The sequence below is a fragment of the Chionomys nivalis genome, chromosome 7 (assembly GCF_950005125.1).
Source record: "Chionomys nivalis chromosome 7, mChiNiv1.1, whole genome shotgun sequence".
Taxonomy (NCBI): domain Eukaryota; kingdom Metazoa; phylum Chordata; class Mammalia; order Rodentia; family Cricetidae; genus Chionomys; species Chionomys nivalis.
This window is the reverse complement of record NC_080092.1, coordinates 16,927,501-16,947,536: the sequence shown is the minus strand read 5'-3', so window position 1 is coordinate 16,947,536 and position 20,036 is coordinate 16,927,501. Positions and strand designations below refer to the sequence as shown.

General features: G+C 38.4%; 2 protein-coding genes across 2 annotated transcripts in view; both read left to right on the top strand.

The window, feature by feature from the left end:
* Ranbp17 (RAN binding protein 17) overlaps positions 1 to 20,036 on the top strand; it is a 329,913-nt gene that overhangs the window by 28,048 nt on the left and 281,829 nt on the right. The window contains exons 4-7 of the mRNA XM_057775288.1: positions 5,765 to 5,931; positions 9,518 to 9,583; positions 16,905 to 17,009; positions 19,049 to 19,214. Of these exons, the coding sequence (XP_057631271.1) occupies positions 5,765 to 5,931; positions 9,518 to 9,583; positions 16,905 to 17,009; positions 19,049 to 19,214 (504 nt within the window). The remainder of the gene's footprint in view (positions 1 to 5,764; positions 5,932 to 9,517; positions 9,584 to 16,904; positions 17,010 to 19,048; positions 19,215 to 20,036) is intronic.
* On the top strand, positions 6,557 to 7,597 carry LOC130878560 (heterogeneous nuclear ribonucleoprotein F-like). Its single transcript, XM_057776588.1, has 2 exons — positions 6,557 to 6,566; positions 6,834 to 7,597. Exons 1-2 carry the CDS (start codon positions 6,557 to 6,559, stop codon positions 7,595 to 7,597), a joined length of 774 nt encoding a protein of 257 aa, XP_057632571.1.

Genomic DNA, 20,036 nt, shown 5'->3' with positions numbered 1-20,036 from the left:
TTATTTTGTAACCTAAATAATTAATAGAATGTCCTCTTTGTATTTTTTCAGGAGCAATTTGTAATCCCCAGACATTTTTCTAAACTATGTACATTTTAATCAGACAACTAATTGTCTCTGTCTATTGGTAAACTATAGATTCAGGAAGTTGCTTACATACCAGTTTTCAATGACTGACTTACAACATATTCCCACAGGGTGGGTTTATTTGACATTCCATTGATATCTTTTAGTGGTCTGAGAATTATTATAAATAGGCACTGTGAAGGCAAATTTTTCTCTGTTCTTTTCTTGTAAAGGTATAGTGATGAAACAATCTTTTAAATCAAAACTATAAGAGGCCATCCTCTAGGTAATAGAGAAGACAAAGAATTCCAGACTGTGGAGAGCACATTGGCTGAATCAACTTATTACCAGCTCTTAGATCTGTCACCATTCTCCATTTTCCAAAATTTTTTTTAACAACAAATACAGGAGAATGCCAAGGGCTGGTTGATTCTTCAATATGCTGACTATGTCGTTGCGCCTATACCAGTTATTCTAAAGCCTGCAGTTTCTCCGTTGTTAAAGGTCATTGCACAACCCATACAGGTTTATCTGTCAAACATGTTAAAGATAGGGCTCTTGGTGCCTTTGGAAGATCAGCAGCTGTTGTGCCTTGTTCTTACACAACCTGAATGGACAGTAACTGTTCTTTATAAAACATTCTAATATTTTTTCCAGAAACATACATTAATTTATGGTTTCCAAGATTGGGGGAATGTTAATCTAAGTATTCCATTGCTATAATAAATCACGACCCGAAAAATTCATTGCTGTTAGCCACATATGATTTTAATATTCGTCTCTGTCCTTCTAGCCCTGTACGTTCAACCCTTCTCACTCTCTGCTTTACCTGAGGTAAAGTTCTGATCCCTAAACACTGAACATTTATGTCCTGAAGAGGCCAATTTGGATGCCAAGATTCTGATGAAATTATTGTTATATCTGCACCCGTGTCTACCAGACCTTCAATGATAACGTCATTTATTCATATCTTTAATTTTGGTCTTTGTTCACTTATAGAAGTTTGTCAAAATGGTTGCTTTATGGTTTCTCCTGAATTTCTTGTTCTCTCTACAGCTGTTCTGTTATTTAGAGCAGTGTGGTTTCTTACAATAGGCATTAGGTTCTTTAATTGCTCCATGAAGGAGTTTCCTCTATGATGGCAGGAAATGACTGAACCAGAATTGGCATAGGGGCTTGCAAGAGATCCTGCAAGGAGTTTTCCGATGACAAAGGATTACCTTGAATATTCTTTGTTGACCTGCATCGCTAGTTATATGTCTGCCTTTGCTACATTTTCCTCATAATCCAGAAGGGAGGGGTGTTCTCAATGTATTATTCTTTAAAAAAAAATTGTTTCTAGGAACACCCTGTCTACAGTCCTTTTTATTTTTTTATTGTTTTTTTTTTGTTTTTTTTAATTTATTTTATTCTTTTTAAATTAAAATTTCCGCCTCCTCCCCATTTCCCATTTCCCTCCCCCTCCTCCCACACATCGCCCCCTCCCCTCCCCCTCTCCCCACTCCTTTCCCCCTTCCCCCACTCCATTCCCCCTCCCTCTAGGTACTGAAGAGCAGTCCAAATTCTCTGCCCTGCAGGAAGTCCAAGGTCCTCCCACTTCTATCTAGGTCCAGGAAGGTGAGCATCCAAACAGGCTGGGCTCCCACAAAGCCAGTTCATGTATTAGGATTGAAACCTAGTGCCATTGTCCTTGGCTTCTCATCAGCCTTCATTGTCCGCCATGTTCAGAGAGTCCGGTTTCATCCCATGCTTATTCAGTCCCAGTCCAGCTGGCCTTGGTGAGCTCCCAATAGATCAGTTCCACTGTCACAGTGGGTGGGTGCGCCCCTCGTGGTCCTGACTTCCTTGCTCATGTTCTCCCTCCTTCTGCTCCTCATTTGGACCTTAAGAGCTCAGTCTGTTGCTCCAAATTGGGTCTCTGTCTTTATCTCGATCCATGGCCAGATGAAGGTTCTAAGGTGATATGCAAGATATTCATCAGTATGGCTATAGGATAGGGTCATTTCAGGTTCCCTTTCCTCAGTTGCCCAAGGTACTAGCTGGGGACATCTCCCTGGACACCTGCGAGCCCCTCTAGAGTCAAGTCTCTTGCCAACCCTAAGATGGCTCCCTTAATTAGGATATATATTTCTCTGCTCCCTTATCCACCCTTCCTATATCCCAACCATCCTATTCCTCCAAGCTCCCCCATCTTCCCCTTCTCACATTTCTCACCCCATTTCCCCTTATTAAAAAATGGGGCACTGAACTGAACAGAGAATTCTCAACAGAAGAAATTCAAATGGCCAAAAGACACTTAAGGTCATGCTCAACCTCCTTAGCGATAAGGAAAATGCAAATTAAAACAACTTTGAGATACCATCTTACACCTGTCCGAATGGCTAAAATCAAAAACACCAGTGATAGCCTTTGCTGGAGAGGTTGTGGAGGAAGGGGCACACTCATCCATTGCTGGTGGGAATGCAAACTTGTGCAACCACTTTGGAATTCAGTGTGGCGATTTCTCAGGAAATTTGGGATCAACTTACCCCAAGATCCAGTAATACCACTCTTTGGAAATATACCTAAGAGATGCCCTATCATATGACAAAAGCATTTGTTCAACTATGTTCATAGCAGCATTATTTGTAATAGCCAGAACCTGGAAACAACCTAGATACCCTTCAATGAAAGAATGGATGAAGAAAGTGTGGAATATATACATATTAGAGTACTACTCAGCGGTAAAAAGCAATGACATCGTGAATTTTGCATGCAAATGGATTGAAATGGAAAACACTATCCTGAGTGAGGTATCCCAGACCCAAAAAGATGAACATGGGATGTACTCACTCATAATTGGTTTCTAGCCATAAATAAAGGACATTGAGCATATAATTTGTGATCCTAGAGAAGCTAAATAAGAAGGTGAACCCAAAGAAAAACGTATAGTCATCTGCCTGGATAGGAGAAGTAGACAAGATTGCCGGGCAAAAGTACAGTCCTTTTTAAACTGACCTTGTTTGCCACAATTATAACACTTGACATTTTGGTTTTTCCTCAAACCTCTGAAAATCACCTTTCCCACCCTTGTATCATCATGGTCATGAGATTCAATATTAATTGTATCTCGGATCCATTCCTCCAAAGATTTTGACCTTACTTTTAACAGCCTAATTATCTTTTTCCATGGAGAACTAGTATTTTCAAATGCCAGAGATTTAATTATTATTTGTCTAGCTTCTGAATTTGGTATAATTCTATTTACTGCTGAAGTCAATCTATGTACAACATCAGTAAAGGCTTCCTTTGGGCCCTGTTTAACTTCTGTAAATGACTTAATTTTCTTTCTTATTTCTCCAATTCTCTTCCAAGCATTCAAAGCTGCTGTGTCGCATAAATCCAGGGTGTGGTCATGATATACAGCTTGCCTTTCTATAGTATCATAATCTCCTCCAAGAATTTGATCTTGGGAGATTTCCATACTTTTAGCTTTACTATGTTTTTCAATAATCTCAACCCCTTCTCTGAACCAGGTACTCCATTATAATTGTGGACCAGGCTCTAAAACACCTGTTTCTAATTCTATCCAGTCTTTAGGGATTATTCTATTACAGACTGACCACAAATTCAACACCTGCTTCACAAAAGGTGAATGTATGCTATATGAGACTATTGCTTCCTTGAATCTCCTTAAATCTAACATTGGCACAGGAGTCCACTTAGCTGTAACAGAGCCTCTGCCATTTGGCAGTTCCTATAAGGTTACTGGATATATTAAGGTTGGTTGTTTTAAAACCTTAGTCTGTTCCTCTCTGTTCTTACACTGCAGCACTGAAATTGGTTCTCCATTAAAGTCCTCTGTCTGTATATGAATATGTCTGTGATCTGTTTTATTGGGTTTTTCTAAGGCCTGTATCTTAGCACTTAGATTAACCAACACTTTTAGTAATAAGACAAAAATGATAAAACTGATAATGTTTACAGTTGACATTACATAAATCCCCATCTAAATTAGATATTCTCTCATTTTATTCTTTCATTTTCAAATTGTCTAGCATATTATCATAGAGAGACCCAAATCCCTCCACTGTAATTATTTTTCCCATTTTCTGACATGGAAAAAATACTCTCTTTTAACTAATTCCTCTGTTTAAGAATTCCCAATTGTCTTATTAAATCTGCCAATGATGTTGATGAAGATGTGGGGCTTATTTCTGCTGCATGGAACAGTAAAAACCTGAATGGATTTCAAGGCAGCAGCCTGAGAAGGGGGTTCAGGGAGAGCCCACAGCCCAAGGTGGGGAGAGAGGGAGAAAGTGCTGGCTGTCTGAAAAAGATCAGGGGATTGCTTGGAAAAAGCATCTGTGGTGGGGTACTTGACTGAGGCAGAACCGACTAGTGTAGGGTGCATGAGTCCTGTGGTGTTTTTAGCCCAGATGCTTCTGGAGTTTGGGTGACATCTGGAGACTGTTTCAGAGAGACTACAACAGGAAAATCTCAAGAGGCTTGGAGAAAAAAGAAGAGAAGGCCTAACTTGGTGGGTCTGGAGCCGTCTGAGCAGCTCCAGTGGGAGCCCACATGCAGCTCTGGCCTGTGCTGATAGCTGACAAGCCACAAGCAAAGGGCTTTTTCATGAATTCATACTCCAAATGTTGGGTGCCAAAATGTACCACAAATAATAAAAATCCAGAGACAGATATTGGGGTTCAGCCTGAAGATCAGAGAAGCAAAGCAGCCAAGCCGCTAGACAGCTCTTACCTCTGTAAAAACTTCAGACTGAAAGAGAGCGAGTTCCTGTCTCATCCCGCCTTATATTCCTCTCTAGTGCAGAATTGAAGGCGTGCACCACCACTGCCAGGCCTATATTGCTAACAAGTGTGGCTGCTTGGAGATGAGGTGTGTGCCATCACTGCCTAGTCTGTATGGCTGACTAGTGTGACTGTTTTGCATTTTTATCTTCAGACAAGCTTTATTTATTAAAATACAAATGAAATATCACTACCTATCTTGGCCTACTTTGTTCCTCTGTAACAAGGTATATGTCTTTCTAAAAGTGACTTGCTACACAGTGCCACATGGGGCTTATGAGGCAAGGGAGATTATTGGAACAATTTTTTTCAAACAGGTTTTATTTTTTTGGATAGAATTCTAAGAAATGTTTGGTAGAGTTGTGTAGATCAAGTGACTTAGAAACACCCGAGAGGTTTAGCAAATGTGCACTTTTGTCTGGAAAAGGTGTGTTGTTTCTTGGACTTGTGAATGTTGTAGTTTGTGAGGTCCTGGAACGTGATGATAGGATGGAAATTTTAGTGCCAGATCAGCGTGGGTGTGGGGACAACAGAGTGCAGTCCAGTGGTTAGCAGACACCTGAGGCTTATGCGTGCTTGTGTTTTATTGCACTACTTATGTATTTTTGTGCTACTTAAACAGCTTGGTGCAGTTTTCTGCATTTACCTATCAGGTTTTGCATGTAACATCTACGAATAGAAAAATGACAATCATATTATACTTAAATTACCCCAAGATTTATCAGAATGTAAAGGAACAAGTTCATGTTTTTCAAATAGATTTTATAGAACCTACTGTATAGTAAGTACACATTTTGAAGATAGGGATGAGCTCATTTATCAGAGAGCATGTCATTGCCTGCCTTTTCTTCACAAGATTCACATTACGTTTCTCAGAAGTTCAATGATCACTGATATTGTCTTTATAGGAAACTACATTCTGAATTATGTGGCATCGCAACCTAAGCTGGCTCCCTTTGTCATTCAAGCTCTTATTCAAGTCATTGCTAAAATCACTAAGCTGGGGTGGTTTGAAGTTCAGAAAGACGAGTTTGTTTTCAGAGACATAATTGCTGATGTGAAGAGATTCCTTCAGGTAAGATGGCCTTGGTTATCACCGTAATACAATGTTGCAACTTGCTTTGGTTGTGTAAAATACTGCTTAGAGCTACTTGGTTCTCTTTGTAGTGACATTCTTTTTTTTTTTTTTTTCATTGTGAAAAAGTCTTTATTTTAAGAAAAAAATTTAGTTAACAAAAAAATTTAACAAGTTTCACTTAGCAAAATACACCCAAAAGGAAATCACAGTACAAAGAAAGCTTTAAGTCAAGGCCTCACCAATTCCTACAGTATTAGTATTGTGTCTCAATTCTCAAAACTAACTTTTAAAAAGCTTAAACTTAACCTAAATATTTAAATGAAAATATAAACTAGAATGAACATGAGAAATGCTTCTCTTTGCATTAGGGATCTAGCACCTTTGAGTTCGCCAGAAAAGTACATGTCCCCCAGTGTGTTCACTGTGGTGTGCTTGAAGATCCACTCAACATACTTAAAACTACTTAACTCAGATAACATCACTCTTAAGTATACTACCAAAAATGTTAATTGAGAAAAGCGGAAGAAAATAGTTTTAGTTTACTCAATATTACATGCTAGAAGAAAAGTTTACATGAGAAACACTGAAGAGGTAATTTTTTAATCCAGATTTTCACAAACTCATGGTGCGAAGTGGGTCCCCCAGCTTCCTCTAGAGTTATAAAACTGCTCGACTGCTTATTGGCTGCCTGTGAAATTTTTGATTGAAATAACTCAAACACTTCTACAACACTAATCATATCCACCCATGCTGTTTTGACCGCTGTAGCCGGCCCCGTAACAGCCACTCACTGACTGGCTCTCCAGGCCACTTATAGTGGCCTGGGCAGCTGACACTCCCATGCCCTGCATCACCTGGCTGCTGTAAGCCCCGTTGCTAGCCCCTGTTGTTGAATTCAGGAAGAGTTCTATGTATCTGTGCTACATGTGCCAATGATGGCTTTGTGAGGCTTCGGGGACTCCCGTTTGGATGCACAAAGGAAGAAATTGTTCAGTTCTTCTCAGGGTTGGAAATCGTGCCAAATGGGATCACATTACCTGTGGACCCAGAGGGCAAGATTACAGGGGAGGCCTTCGTTCAGTTTGCCTCACAAGAGTTAGCTGAGAAAGCTCTAGGGAAGCACAAGGAGAGAATAGGGCACAGGTATATCGAGGTGTTCAAGAGCAGTCAGGAGGAAGTTAGGTCATACTCGGATCCACCTCTGAAGTTCATGTCTGTGCAGAGGCCTGGACCCTATGACCGGCCTGGCACAGCCCGGAGGTACATTGGCATTGTAAAACAGGCAGGCTTGGATAGGATGAGGTCTGGTGCCTATAGTGCAGGCTATGGGGGCTATGAAGAATACAGTGGCCTCAGTGATGGCTATGGCTTCACCACTGACCTGTTTGGGAGAGACCTCAGCTACTGTCTCTCAGGAATGTATGACCACAGATACGGAGACAGCGAGTTCACAGTGCAGAACACCACCGGCCACTGCGTCCACATGAGAGGGCTGCCCTACAAAGCAACGGAGAACGACATTTACAACTTCTCTCCACTCAACCCTGTAAGAGTTCATATTGAGATTGGTCCTGATGGAAGAGTGACGGGAGAAGCTGGTGTTGAGTTTGCCACCCATGAAGAAGCAGTGGCAGCTATGTCGAAGGACAGGGCCAACATGTAGTGACATTCTTGTCATTTATTATTTGTCATTTGGAATCTTTATTATGTATTGTTATGAATCATGCTGTACCAGAAGAATAAAAATAATTATTGTTTCTAAATTTAAATATGATATGTTTGTGTATGCATATACAAGCAACATGTATATGTGTGTATATATTATATAAGCATTATATGTGCAATATATATCGATATATGTATATGTGTATATGTATATACACATATACATACATATATATATATATATATATCTGTCCTGGAACTCACTTTGTAAACCAGGCTGGCCTTGAACTCAGAAGTCCACCTGCCTCTGCCTCTTGAGTGCTGGTATTAAAGGCCTGTGACACCACCACTTGGCTTATAATGCTTATAATGATAATTACCTAGTTCTCATAATAGTCCTAGAAAGTGGGTTTCATTGTAGAAATGAAAAAGAAAACTGATTTTGTAATGCATAACTGGTACTCCAACAAAACTTTTGACAGCTTTTTAATTTCACATCAACTATAATATTTTTCTGAGGAATGTTTTCAAGTGAATCAGTAAATCATAGCACATGATGTAAATATAAGTAATAGGTAAATCATGTATTTCATCCCTGATTTATACCAGTTCAGATATTTATAGTTGAAGAAAGAAGAATAAAAACCATCAGAAGACTGTTTACATCCCATTCCACATGGTAATTACAGGTTTTCAGACAATAAAGGAATCAGGAATTTGTCCTTGGTTCTATTTTGCCTCATTCTTAAAATAATTTAGGTATTTAGTGATACATTTTTTATACTAGCGTCATTTCTAATTGCACAGCGGTTAATGGTTTAGTGGGTAAAAGGGTTTGCTGTGCCAAGTCTGATGATTGGGGTTTGAATCTCCAGAACCCATGTAAAAGCTGTAACCCAAGTCCCTGTGATCCCAGGAGTTCAAAATGATAAAAAAAAAAAAAAAAATTCAGGCTGTCAGTTGGTTAGAGAGCCCCATTATGTAATTTTGCAACTTTATTGAGCTAATATACACAAAGTAGCCATGATTCAGTGAATAGGAAATTAGGAGGTCCACAAAAAATTAAAATGCATTGTTTGATGCTCTCAGAGTTAATCTTTGGTGGTTCTGAAATAATATGAACTTAATTATACCTAGAATTCAGTGTTGCTGAGTTTCTGTGCAAGTTGGAGGGATGACCAACTGTGAAATGAAGCTGAAGAAAGCACATCTGTGCATACTTTGTATTACCGCAGTGTAATTTGGTGTTACATTATTTCCACACTTTCCTGTATGATTCTGTAATAGAGTAATTTGTTAGTAATGTGCACATGAAATCTGAATTGAAGGAAGTTTTGCAATTAAATTGGAAGCTAATTAGAAACATCATGGAAACTATACCATATTGATAGTCGTATATTTACTTTGCTACATTGGATACTCTAGATGTCTTCATTAAGGTACCTAACGACTCTGTACACGTGCACTGTTCAGTAATATTAAAAGAGCCTAAGTGATCTTTTCTGATATTAGATCAAGAGATTTGAATTAGTTTCTAAGGTACTTATTAATTATTGAGTGCAGCCATCACAGTAGGCTTCAAGCAAATATCTAGAACAAAAACTATTCCCCCCCATTCTTAAGATTGTAGAAAAAGTACTAAATTGAATGTTATTTTGAAACTTAGTTGTTATGAGCTGTAAATGTTGGGAAATATTATATAGAGTGGTATCCATTTCTAAGGTAGGTGTTCATTTTCTCCTTAACTCCATGTATCGAAATTTGTCCTTAAAAAATGAGCTCTTTTGGTTGTAGAAATAATACTTTTTTCTTTTTTACATACTTTTAAAGGCTATTAACTAGGCAAATGTGATGCTTTGGTATTTAATTTTTAAAGGTTAAGACCTAATTGTGTCTCTACTTGGTTATTTTTCCAAAGGGTACTGTGGAACACTGCATGATAGGAGTGATGATCCTTTCTGAATTGACTCAGGAGATGAACCTGGTAAGCTTTTCCATGGAATTGGATATGGAATTTGCTTGGGTAATATTGTTTCTTTGCTACTACTTTTATTTGTGGCAAAATATGTAGTTGTTTTGCAGCGTGACACTCATCATTTTTTTTGTGATTTGTTTTAATAGATGGAAAATTAAATGAAAATACTTCACTGAAAATCATACCATAGTAAAAAACACAAAATAAAAATAGTGGGAAATAGGATGTAGTACTTGTTCTATGGGTACTTGGAGATTTGCCTTTCTGTTCTTGTAGATATATTAACCCTAAAATGAATTGTATGAAAAAAAAACAGACTTTTATGTGTTTATAAATAAAGGGCACATAGTTTAAAAGATTGATTCTTAACTATTCTTAACTATATGTCAGGACTCATCCAGGTACAGGCCTTACCTATTAGTCCTTTCTGACTTGAATTTTCACCCTGTGCAAGAAGCATTTTCAGAAGCTACAGCTCCCCCAACAGGGCTTTCTAAGCCCAGCAGCTGAGGATATGTCATGTGTTCCTGTTCCCCTTTGCTGTCAGCATGGTTTTCAACAGGACAGAAACAAGTTGTGTTCTACATAGGATCATTTTATGAAGGGGATTGTAGAGTTTGACTCGAGAAACTGGCATCTTCCTGAGTGATGATTGTGTATGTGCACATAAGGAGGGTGTGTATGGAATGTGAACGTGCACATAAGGAGAGCTGGTTGTGTGTATGGGATGTGAACGTGCACATAAGGAGAGCTAGTTGTGTGTATGGAATGTGAACGTGCACATAAGGAGGGTGTGTATGGAATGTGAACGTGCACATAAGGAGGGTGTGTATGGAATGTGAACGTGCACATAAGGAGAGCTGGTTGTGTGTATGGAATGTGAACGTGCACATAAGGAGAGCTGGTTGTGTGTATGGGATGTGAACGTGCACATAAGGAGAGCTAGTTGTGTGTATGGAATGTGAACGTGCACATAAGGAGGGTGTGTATGGAATGTGAACGTGCACATAAGGAGGGTGTGTATGGAATGTGAACGTGCACATAAGGAGAGCTGGTTGTGTGCATGGAATGTGGACGTGCACATAAGGAGGGTGTGTATGGAATGTGGACGTGCACATAAGGAGGGTGTGTATGGAATGTGAACGTGCACATAAGGAGGTTGTGCATGGAATGTGGACGTGCACATAAGGAGGGTGTGTATGGAATGTGAACGTGCACATAAGGAGGGTGTGTATGGAATGTGGACGTGCACATAAGGAGGGTGTGTATGGAATGTAGACGTGCACATAAGGAGGGTGTGTATGGAATGTGAACGTGCACATAAGGAGGTTGTGTATGGAATGTGAACGTGCACATAAGGAGAGTTGGCATCTGTTCATTGCCAATTATCTTTGTAGTCACAGGATTTTACAGTTGAAATAACCAATTTTATTGCTATTCAGTGATGAATTAAAACAAATTTTATAGAATTTCCACATTTGAAAGTCACTTTCGTTTCCATGTCTGTCCATTCTTGCTTCTCTTATAGAGGCTGTGAGGATTATCTGCCTTGCCAGTTTTTCTCTTCATTTCAGGAACAGCTATTTTGTTGGCAAGGGTATGATGACAGGGGCCTTGACTAATCATAATTAGACTCTGAATGACTTTAAAAGAACTGGAGCTCTTTTAAAATTTAAAAAGTAATTTTTTATGATTTTGTAAGTTTACTTTATGAAAGTAAGAGACTAGTATAGTAACCATAGGCACCTACTTGCTAACCTTAAAGCAGATTGAGTCATTTTTCCACTTTACAACAAGTAGCAATATAGGCTGCCCTGAAAACAGAGGGTTCTGAGAGGTTCTTTAGTTCCTTTTAGTTTCTAATTCCTTACCTAGTTTCTCAGTAACTTATAGTGTGGATTTTTTTTTTTTTTTTTTTTTTTTTGGTGAATTTTTCAGGCATGATTTCTTTGTATATCAACTGGATATCCTGGAACTCACTTGGTAGACCAGGTTGGCCTTGAACTCACAGAGATTCATCTGCCAGCCTCTGTGTCCCAAGTGCTGTGATTAAACTCCTGAGCATTCTTCTATTGGTAATGTGGATTCTAATGAAAGTTTATCTTAGAGAGCAACTAAGTATCTTTTAAAATATACAGACAAACTTTCAGTAATGTTTGGAGGGTAGGACAAAGTTCTTTTTTGCCCATTTGGTGAGTTGACAATGAGATGCTTCCCCCCCACATTCCTGCAGCCCCAGGGAATACTTTACATTTCTTTCTACAAAGGCATTCTGCATGGTCATGATACCACCCGTGGGTTTGTTTTTAAAAAGTGACACGTTGCTGTTTAGTTCTGCTACTTTATTCAGCCCCAGCATGTCCTTAGAGCAGATGCCTGCTTAGAATCATGTTTGCTTCTCACATTGCATTAGTATTCTTCAGTCTGGGAGAATTAGTTAATCTCTGCACATTACAGTCTGTTTTAGTTAGGGTAACAGTTGGTGTAATGAAATAACATGACCAAAAGCAACTTGGAAGAAAGGGTTTATTTCACTCACATTATAATATTATATATGTTATAATGTTCTATCTTCAAATGCAGTGACGGGCAAGAACCCAAGAAGGGGAGGAACCTGGAGACAGGAGCTGATACAGAGGCCTGGAGGGGGCTGCTTACTGGCTTACTCCTCATGATTTGCTCAGTCAGTTTGCTTTCCTATAGAACCCAGGACCACCAGCACAGGGACAGTACCTCTCACAATGGGCTGGGCCCTCCCTCATCAACCACTAATTAGAAAATGCCGTATAGCCAGATCTTATGGCGTGCTTTCTCAGTTGAGGTTCCCTCATTTCAGGTGACTCTAGTTTGTGTCAAGTTGACATAAAACTATCCAGCACACAGCCTGAGACGTGAAGATTACAAGCTAGTTGTTTTATAAAACATCTTTTATTTTTAAGATTGTCCAGTGTTTCTTCATTATTAAATCCATATTGCATTTATTTATCAGGAATATCAGCAATGACGCTGTGGCCTTATTGTCTCTTGCCAGGAAGCATATGGTTTGAGTTATCTAATAACGGATGATGCTCACTTTGATTTCTTAATTAAACGTGTTCACTAGACAACTTCCTTATACTTTGTCTTCTTTATAATTAATAAATATTTTGTGAAGAGATACTTTACACTTCTATAAACACCTTATTCCTCACCAAGTTTAAGTTGTTAATATGGATTTCTAATTGTATTTAATAGTTTATAATTTACCAGTAAGAAATGTTTCAACTTGACTCTTGTATCCATTTAACATTCCTCACCGTTCTTTGATTATTTATTTATTTATTTAGTTGGTTGTTTTTTTAAGACAGGGTTGGTTTTTCTGTAGTCCTGGCTATCATTGAACTCACTCTGTAGACTAGGTTGGCTTCAAACTCAGAGATCCACCTGCCTATGAGTGCTGGAATTAAAGGTATTCACCCAGCATTATTATTATCATTATCATTATTTTGAGCCAGTTTCACGTAATGGCTACACTTTTGCTTTGTAGCAGGGAGTGATCTTGAACTCTTGATCCTTCTGCCTCCTCAAGTACTGGGATTTTAGGCATATTCAACTATGCCTGCCCTCGTTTGTTCTTCTGGTACAGAGGTTCCAGGTTTTCCCCATACAATAAAGCCAAGCTTCTTTTTAGCAGAGTGGCACTCCAGGCACCATAGCCCGTGCTGCGATCCTAGAACTGGGAGACTGAGGGCAGGAGGATCATGAGTTTGAGGCCAGGCTGAGTTGCATAGTGAGATCTTGTATCCCCAGAATAGTGCTACCTCCTCCATCCTTTAGTGTGATTTTGGACATTATAAGTTGAAAAAAAGTATTTTCTATAGAGAAAAATTTTACTGAGCTTAATTCGGGGATAGGGGAGTCATTCTTGATTTCAACTAGCATTTCTGGGGGTGATCAGATTCACATGAGGAAAGTCCAGTGTTATAAAAAGGTCAAAAGTGTCATCTTCTCCCTCCCCCTATTTTTTTAAAAGACGGGGTTTCTCAGTGTAGTAGCCCTGGGTGACCTTGAACTCAGGTATAGATAGACCAGACAGGCCTTGAACTCAAAGACCTCTGCCTGCCTGTGCCTCCTGAGTGCTGAAATTAAAGATATGTGCCACCACACCCTGTCCAAGTATAGATGTGTTTTGTTTTGTTTTTTTTTTTTGTTTTGTTTTTTTACTATTGATTTTATTGAGCTCTACAATTTTCTCTGCTCCCCTCCCTTCCTCTTCCTTCCCCTTCAACCCTCTCCCATGATCCCCAGGCTCCCACTTTACTCAGGAGATCTTGTCTTTTTCTACTTCCTATGTAGATTAGATCCATGTATGTCTCTCTTAGTGTCTGCATTGTTGTCTGGGTTCTCTGGGATTGTGATTTGTAGGCTGGTTTTCTTTGCTTTATGTTTAAAAACCACTTATGAGTGAGTACATATGATAATTGTCTTTCTGGGTCTGGGTTGCCTCACTCAATATGATGTTTTCTAGATCCATCTATTTGCCTGAAAATTTTAAGATGTGATTATTTTTTTCTGCTATGTAGTATTCCATCGTGTAAATGTACCACATTTTCCTTATCCATTTTTTAGTCGGGGGCATTTAGGTTGTTTCCATGTTCTGGCTATGACAAACCATGCTGGTATGAACATAGTTGAGCACATATCCTTGTGGTATGCTTGAGCATCCTTTGGGTATACCCAAAAGTGGTATTGCTGGGTCTTGAGGAAGGTTGTTTCCTAATTTTCTGAAAAATTGCCATACTGATATCCAAAGGGGCTGTACCAACTTCTACTCCCACCAGCAATACAGGAGTGTTCCCTTTTCCCCACAACCTCTCTATCATAAGTTGTCATCAGTGTTTTTGATCTTGGCCATTCTTACAGATATAAGATGGAAAAAAAAATCTAAACTAGATTTTCCTAAAACTTAAAAGAGGATCATAAACATTGTCCCACATTTTTAGAAGCTACTCTGCTGTCGTTGATTATATTTGTTATGCAATCATTAAATAAATTACATACACCAATACAGTAGGGGCATGCATGTGTAATATGAAGTGCATATACCTATATATAGTAAGGGCATACATGTGTAATATCAGATGCATATGCCCATACAGTAGGGGCATACAACAATATGAAATAGTTGTACAGTCTCTCTCAAAACACAGTATCTATATGAGTACCCCGAGTGGAATAAGCATACAGGTCTTGAGGAAAGCACAGATAAAGGCAGATTTGTCTTTAGATCTACGAACAATTGCGTTGTACAAATTTTTCTTTTTTTCAGAATTAAAAGTTTCATATAATGTGTTTTTGATCATGTTCATTCTTCTCCCAAATCTTCCCAGATCCACTTACCTTTCCTACTTACCCACAAATGTCTTAATTTTTTTAATCCTGCATTTTTTTTTGAAGAGAGATAATGATACCCTCTATATAGATCTTACAGAGAGTAGGTAAACTAGCCTAAAGGTGGGTGCTTGGTGCAAGCCTTTGATCCCAGACCTTGGGAGATAGAGGCAGGTGGATCTCTCAGGTTCTAGGCCAGCTTCAAACAAACAAACAAGCAAACAAAAAACTGTCAGCATAGCACCTAGTGTGTAGAAGGCACTCCATAAACTTAAGTTTCTTCTCTTCATGTTATGGACAATATATGTTTTAAAGATTGATTCAAGGAGTAAGTGGACTAATACATTAAGAATATTTTCTAAACAGAATTAGTGATGCTGTCTGCTCTTCATGATTTTTATGAAAAAGAAAGGTTTTGATGTTTTTAGCATTAGAGAATTTAAAGTCTGGTTTATTAGAGGAAGGCTGGGGAGCTGACTTAGCGGGTATAGCATTTGACAAACAAACACAAAACCAGTTTGCATCCCCAGAACTCATGGCAGAACTTCCTGGGTGTGCAGTCGGCCTGTAATCCCAGTGTGTGGGATGCAGAAACAGGAACTCCCCTGAGCTGCTAGCTACCTGGCTAGATGGACCAAAATGGTATGCTCCAGATTCATCAGGAGCCCCCATTAATACATACATACATGCATAGCATACATACATGCATGCACAGCATACATACATGCACAGCATACACACATGCACAGCATACATACATACATACAGAGTTTGATTTAGAGCAGAATGTTGCAAATGCTAATTAATGTAGCATTTAGGGATAATCTGAATTGTACCCTGTAGTTAAGAAAGTATCAGATAATCAGTTCTTAGTCCACCTTTTTTTTTTTTTTTTTTTTTTAAATTCTTTAAACAGTAGCAGGACAAATGGTTTCCTTCTGTCTTTCAATTGCAAAAGAAGCCGGGCGGTGGTGGCGCAGGCTTTTAATCCCAGCACTCAGGAGGCAGAGGCAGGCGGATCTCTGTGAGTTTAAGACCAGCCTGGCCTACAAGAGCTAGTTCCAGGACAGGCTCCAAAACCACAGAGAAACCCTGTCTTGAAAAACCAAAAAAAAAAAAAAAAAGAAAGAAAGAAAAGAAAAAATAAATCAATTGCAAAAGAAATAAATAGTAAATCAATAACTTTAGGCCAGAGTGTTAATGAATATTGAACTATCAGAACCCATTTGTTTCCTGTTGATAAATGGAAGTATGTAGCGTGTGTGTTTGTGTGCATGCGAGCGTGTGCGCTTTATATAGATTTGCATAGTTGTATTTATTAGGAGGAGTTCTGGAGATGTGCTAAACAAGTGTTCCCAACCCCACTATGTAAAACCAATTGTGCATTTTAGGTTATGGACTCAAGAGCTAGTAGGCTTAGTAATTTATTCTTAAAGAATTAATTTTATTAGCTAAAATTTCAGAGATGACACGTTGTGTACATCATCAAATCTTGAGTATCATTTCTACTTTTATTTTCAGAAATTCAATGGCATAAATCAATGACATATCAAAATACTTTCATATGTAATTTTTCTGTAACTGATTCGTTTAGCTGGTTTACATATTAGAAACATATTAGAGGTTTCTCCTTTTGTAGGTAGCATTTGAGAGTTAGAAAAATTATTTACATTATATACACTACAGGTCAGAGTTCAGGAGTCCATGATCTCAGTGTCTTTTATTATCTGTATTATTTTATTATATTGGCACTGAGAAAGTACAATGGATACCCTGATAGGTTTTGGGTGGGTTCTAGCACTGTCTCTGTCAGTGAGTAGTCTCAAGCAGGTCACCTTGAACTCTTTTGCAAGTTCTGTATTTATGATTCTCAGATTACTAGTGCCATTATGTTACATAGTTAATGTTTGCCTTATTTTCCTATAGGTTTGGTTAAACTAATTCATCTTGACTGTTTTAGGTTGATTATTCCAGACCTTCAGCAAAACATAGGAAAGTAGCTACCTCATTCCGTGATACTTCACTAAAAGACATCCTAGTGTTAGCGTGTTCGCTCCTGAAGCAGGTAAGTCAGTGGGAGAACCATGGGAATCTTAATTTCAAATTAAATGCTTGGAATGAATTTCAAGTGGATTGTTTACCTCTGATTTTGCCTTTAAAAGACTTGTTGTGATCAATCTTAAAAGTAGTAAATCTGTATATTTTTTTTACTCCCAGGCTTGGAAGATGAAATCCATAGAGAATTCAGTGTTTGTGTTATAAGCAATAGTACTTTTTAACCTTCCAACTATAGACTGTTTTATGTTTTATTTTATTTATTCTATTTTAGTTTAGTTTTGTTTATGTTTTTTGTTTTTCAACACAGGGTTTCTCTGTGTAACTTTGAAGCCTGTCCTGGAACTAGCTCTTGTAGACCAGGTTCTCCTCGAACTCACAGAGATCCGCCTGCCTCTGCCTTCCAAGTGCTGGGATTAAAGGTGTGCTCACCACCAGTTTGCATCCAGCCCTACTGTAGATTTTTAATTGGATGGGCTCATTGAGATTTACTTTTTTTATCTGCCTGCCCATGTTTTGATGGGGATACAGTTTCCATTTTTTCATAATTTTCCCAGAATTATTCTAATAGTTTCTTTGGGAAATAAGAACTTCCTACTTGTTTCTTACTGCACGGTGGAGCATGCATGACTTTGGTATGCATGATATTAGGCTGTGTTGTATAACGAAGGGTTCCTTCACACTACTCAAACTTGTTTCTTTGGTGCTGTAAAGCATTTTCCAGAACACCTCACTAAGCTCTGTTTACTGTCTGTTCAGTTCTCTTTTATAGGCTGAGTGGTTTTTATAAATATTGGGGACCAGAAGTGTTCCAGATTTTGGAGTGTTTTGAATCTTAGGATATTTATATAGACTTTATCAGTTGAAAAATTTCAAAATCTGAAATTTGAAATTTACCAAAATTCAAACTTTGAGTGCTCAAGAAGTTTTAGATTTGCAAGTCGTTTTAGATTTTAATTTTTGGATTAGAATTGTTAACTTGTGTTAGCATTCATAATCACTGTAGTAGGCCTGATTTAATAGCTATTATTTTAAAGATATTCTTTTTTTTTTTTTTTTTTTGGTTTTTCAAGACAGGGTTTCTCTGTGGTTTTGGAGCCTGTCCTGGAACTAGCTCTTGTAGACCAGGCTGGTCTCGAACTCACAGAGATCCGCCTGCCTCTGCCTCCCAAGTGCTGGGATTAAAGGCGTGCACCACCACCGCCCGGCTTAAAGATATTCTTGTAGTGTAGAAAAATATCAATAACAGAAGTAGATAAAATAGCAAAATTGATGGTCTTGGACTTATCAACTGATTTAGTAACCACTCACAGTTAATCTTCTTTCATGTATGTTCCTGTCTTCCTATCTGATTTCTCTTTGTATTATTCTCTGAGAAGTCTAGGCTTCTCTACAAATACTTCATAATGTCCAGGATCTACTTTTCAGACTGTATGGATCTTATCTAAAGACGTCAGGATTGCACTCCAAAAGCTGGTGTTCTATACCCAACTAGGACATATCCTAGGCCTAACAGCCACATGGCCTTTGTTAGTTGAATGCATCTCTTTTATACAAGAAGTTAACCCAGATTTTCTTGAAGAAAATTAAGTCTCAGCACTGTTCAAGCTAGTGAATTCTATGCTTTCTTCATACAGTTGTGCTATATAAAGTATTTGTTCTAAAACCTCATATATTTTTCCTCTGAGACAGGGTATTACTATGTAACCCTGGCTCGCCTGAAGTCACCATGTAGATGAGGCTTACCTTGAATTTACAGAGTCCTGTTTGCCTCTGCCTACCATGTACTGGGATTAAAAGTGTGTACCACTACACCTGGCCTAGGTTACCTCTTAGAACTTTAGAAGGCGATCTGCAATATGTAGTTAAGTATATTTTTTTTCTCATTTTAGAAGATGAAATTTGAAAGTTGTCTACTATTGTAGAAATTTGTGGACAAAGATTTTTCCTTTTTTCTTATTTACTAGTTTATATTTCAGACTGAAGAAGTATTTAAATTTATGAAGTTGAAATTTATTTGCTCATAATGTTTTGTTTCTTAATTTGAAGGTGTTGGCCAAACCTTTAAATCTTCAGGATCAAGATCAACAAAATCTGGTGATGCAAGTCTTAAAACTGGTTCTCAACTGCCTGAGTTTTGATTTCATTGGAAGTTCAGCAGACGAATCTGCAGATGATCTTTGCACAGTGCAGATTCCGACAACTTGGAGAACAAGTAAGAAAAGAGATGTTTAACATGAGGGTTGGTAAACATACATGGTACAGAATTAAGCAACTCAGCTGACCTGCTCATAAGTAGTCAGCTCTGCTTTTTTTTTTAAGTGGCTTACTAGCTACATAGGAGAATTGTAGTTCAGAAAAGCCACTGACACTTAATATTGAATGCTTTGTCTAGTTCATAACTGCTATATTTTAATTTAAACAGTAGAAAATAGACTTGTTGGGAATGGTTAAGGTTTTTGTTTGGAAACTTCCACATCCGTAGTGAGAAAGTCTAACAGTTATCCAGTGGTAGTTTTCAGAATTAAAGGTGAACAGATCAGAGTAGGTGACCCAGGAGAGCAGAGTTGTGATTTACTTCCTGACGGGTACACCAAGAAGAAAACAAGGTCTCCCTCATGGAGCAGACTGTGTCACTAGGGAGCCTTAGATGGGGAGGCTGGAGAGCCTTTGTTAAGGAGGCTTTGTTCTCAGTTGGGTCTTTCCCACCTGTGTGGCAGGGAGACTGGCCAGCTTTGCCTCTGTTGTTGAATCTCTCCCTCCCATAGCTATTTTCCTTGAAATGTTAAACTAGAAAAGCTTCAGATTTGGGGATATCAAACATGATAGAGAATCAACATGTAAAAAAATTTTTTAAATGACTTCCAATTTTGGAATCAAAGATTAATAAACAAGGTTAAATAAACATTCCGCATCTTGGTTGTGGTGATGAATTCATGAATCAACATGTGCAATAGAAATGCACAGACTAAAAATATGTACACACACCTGAGTACACATAAAACTGGACTCAGTACGATTGGGAGATTGAGTTGGG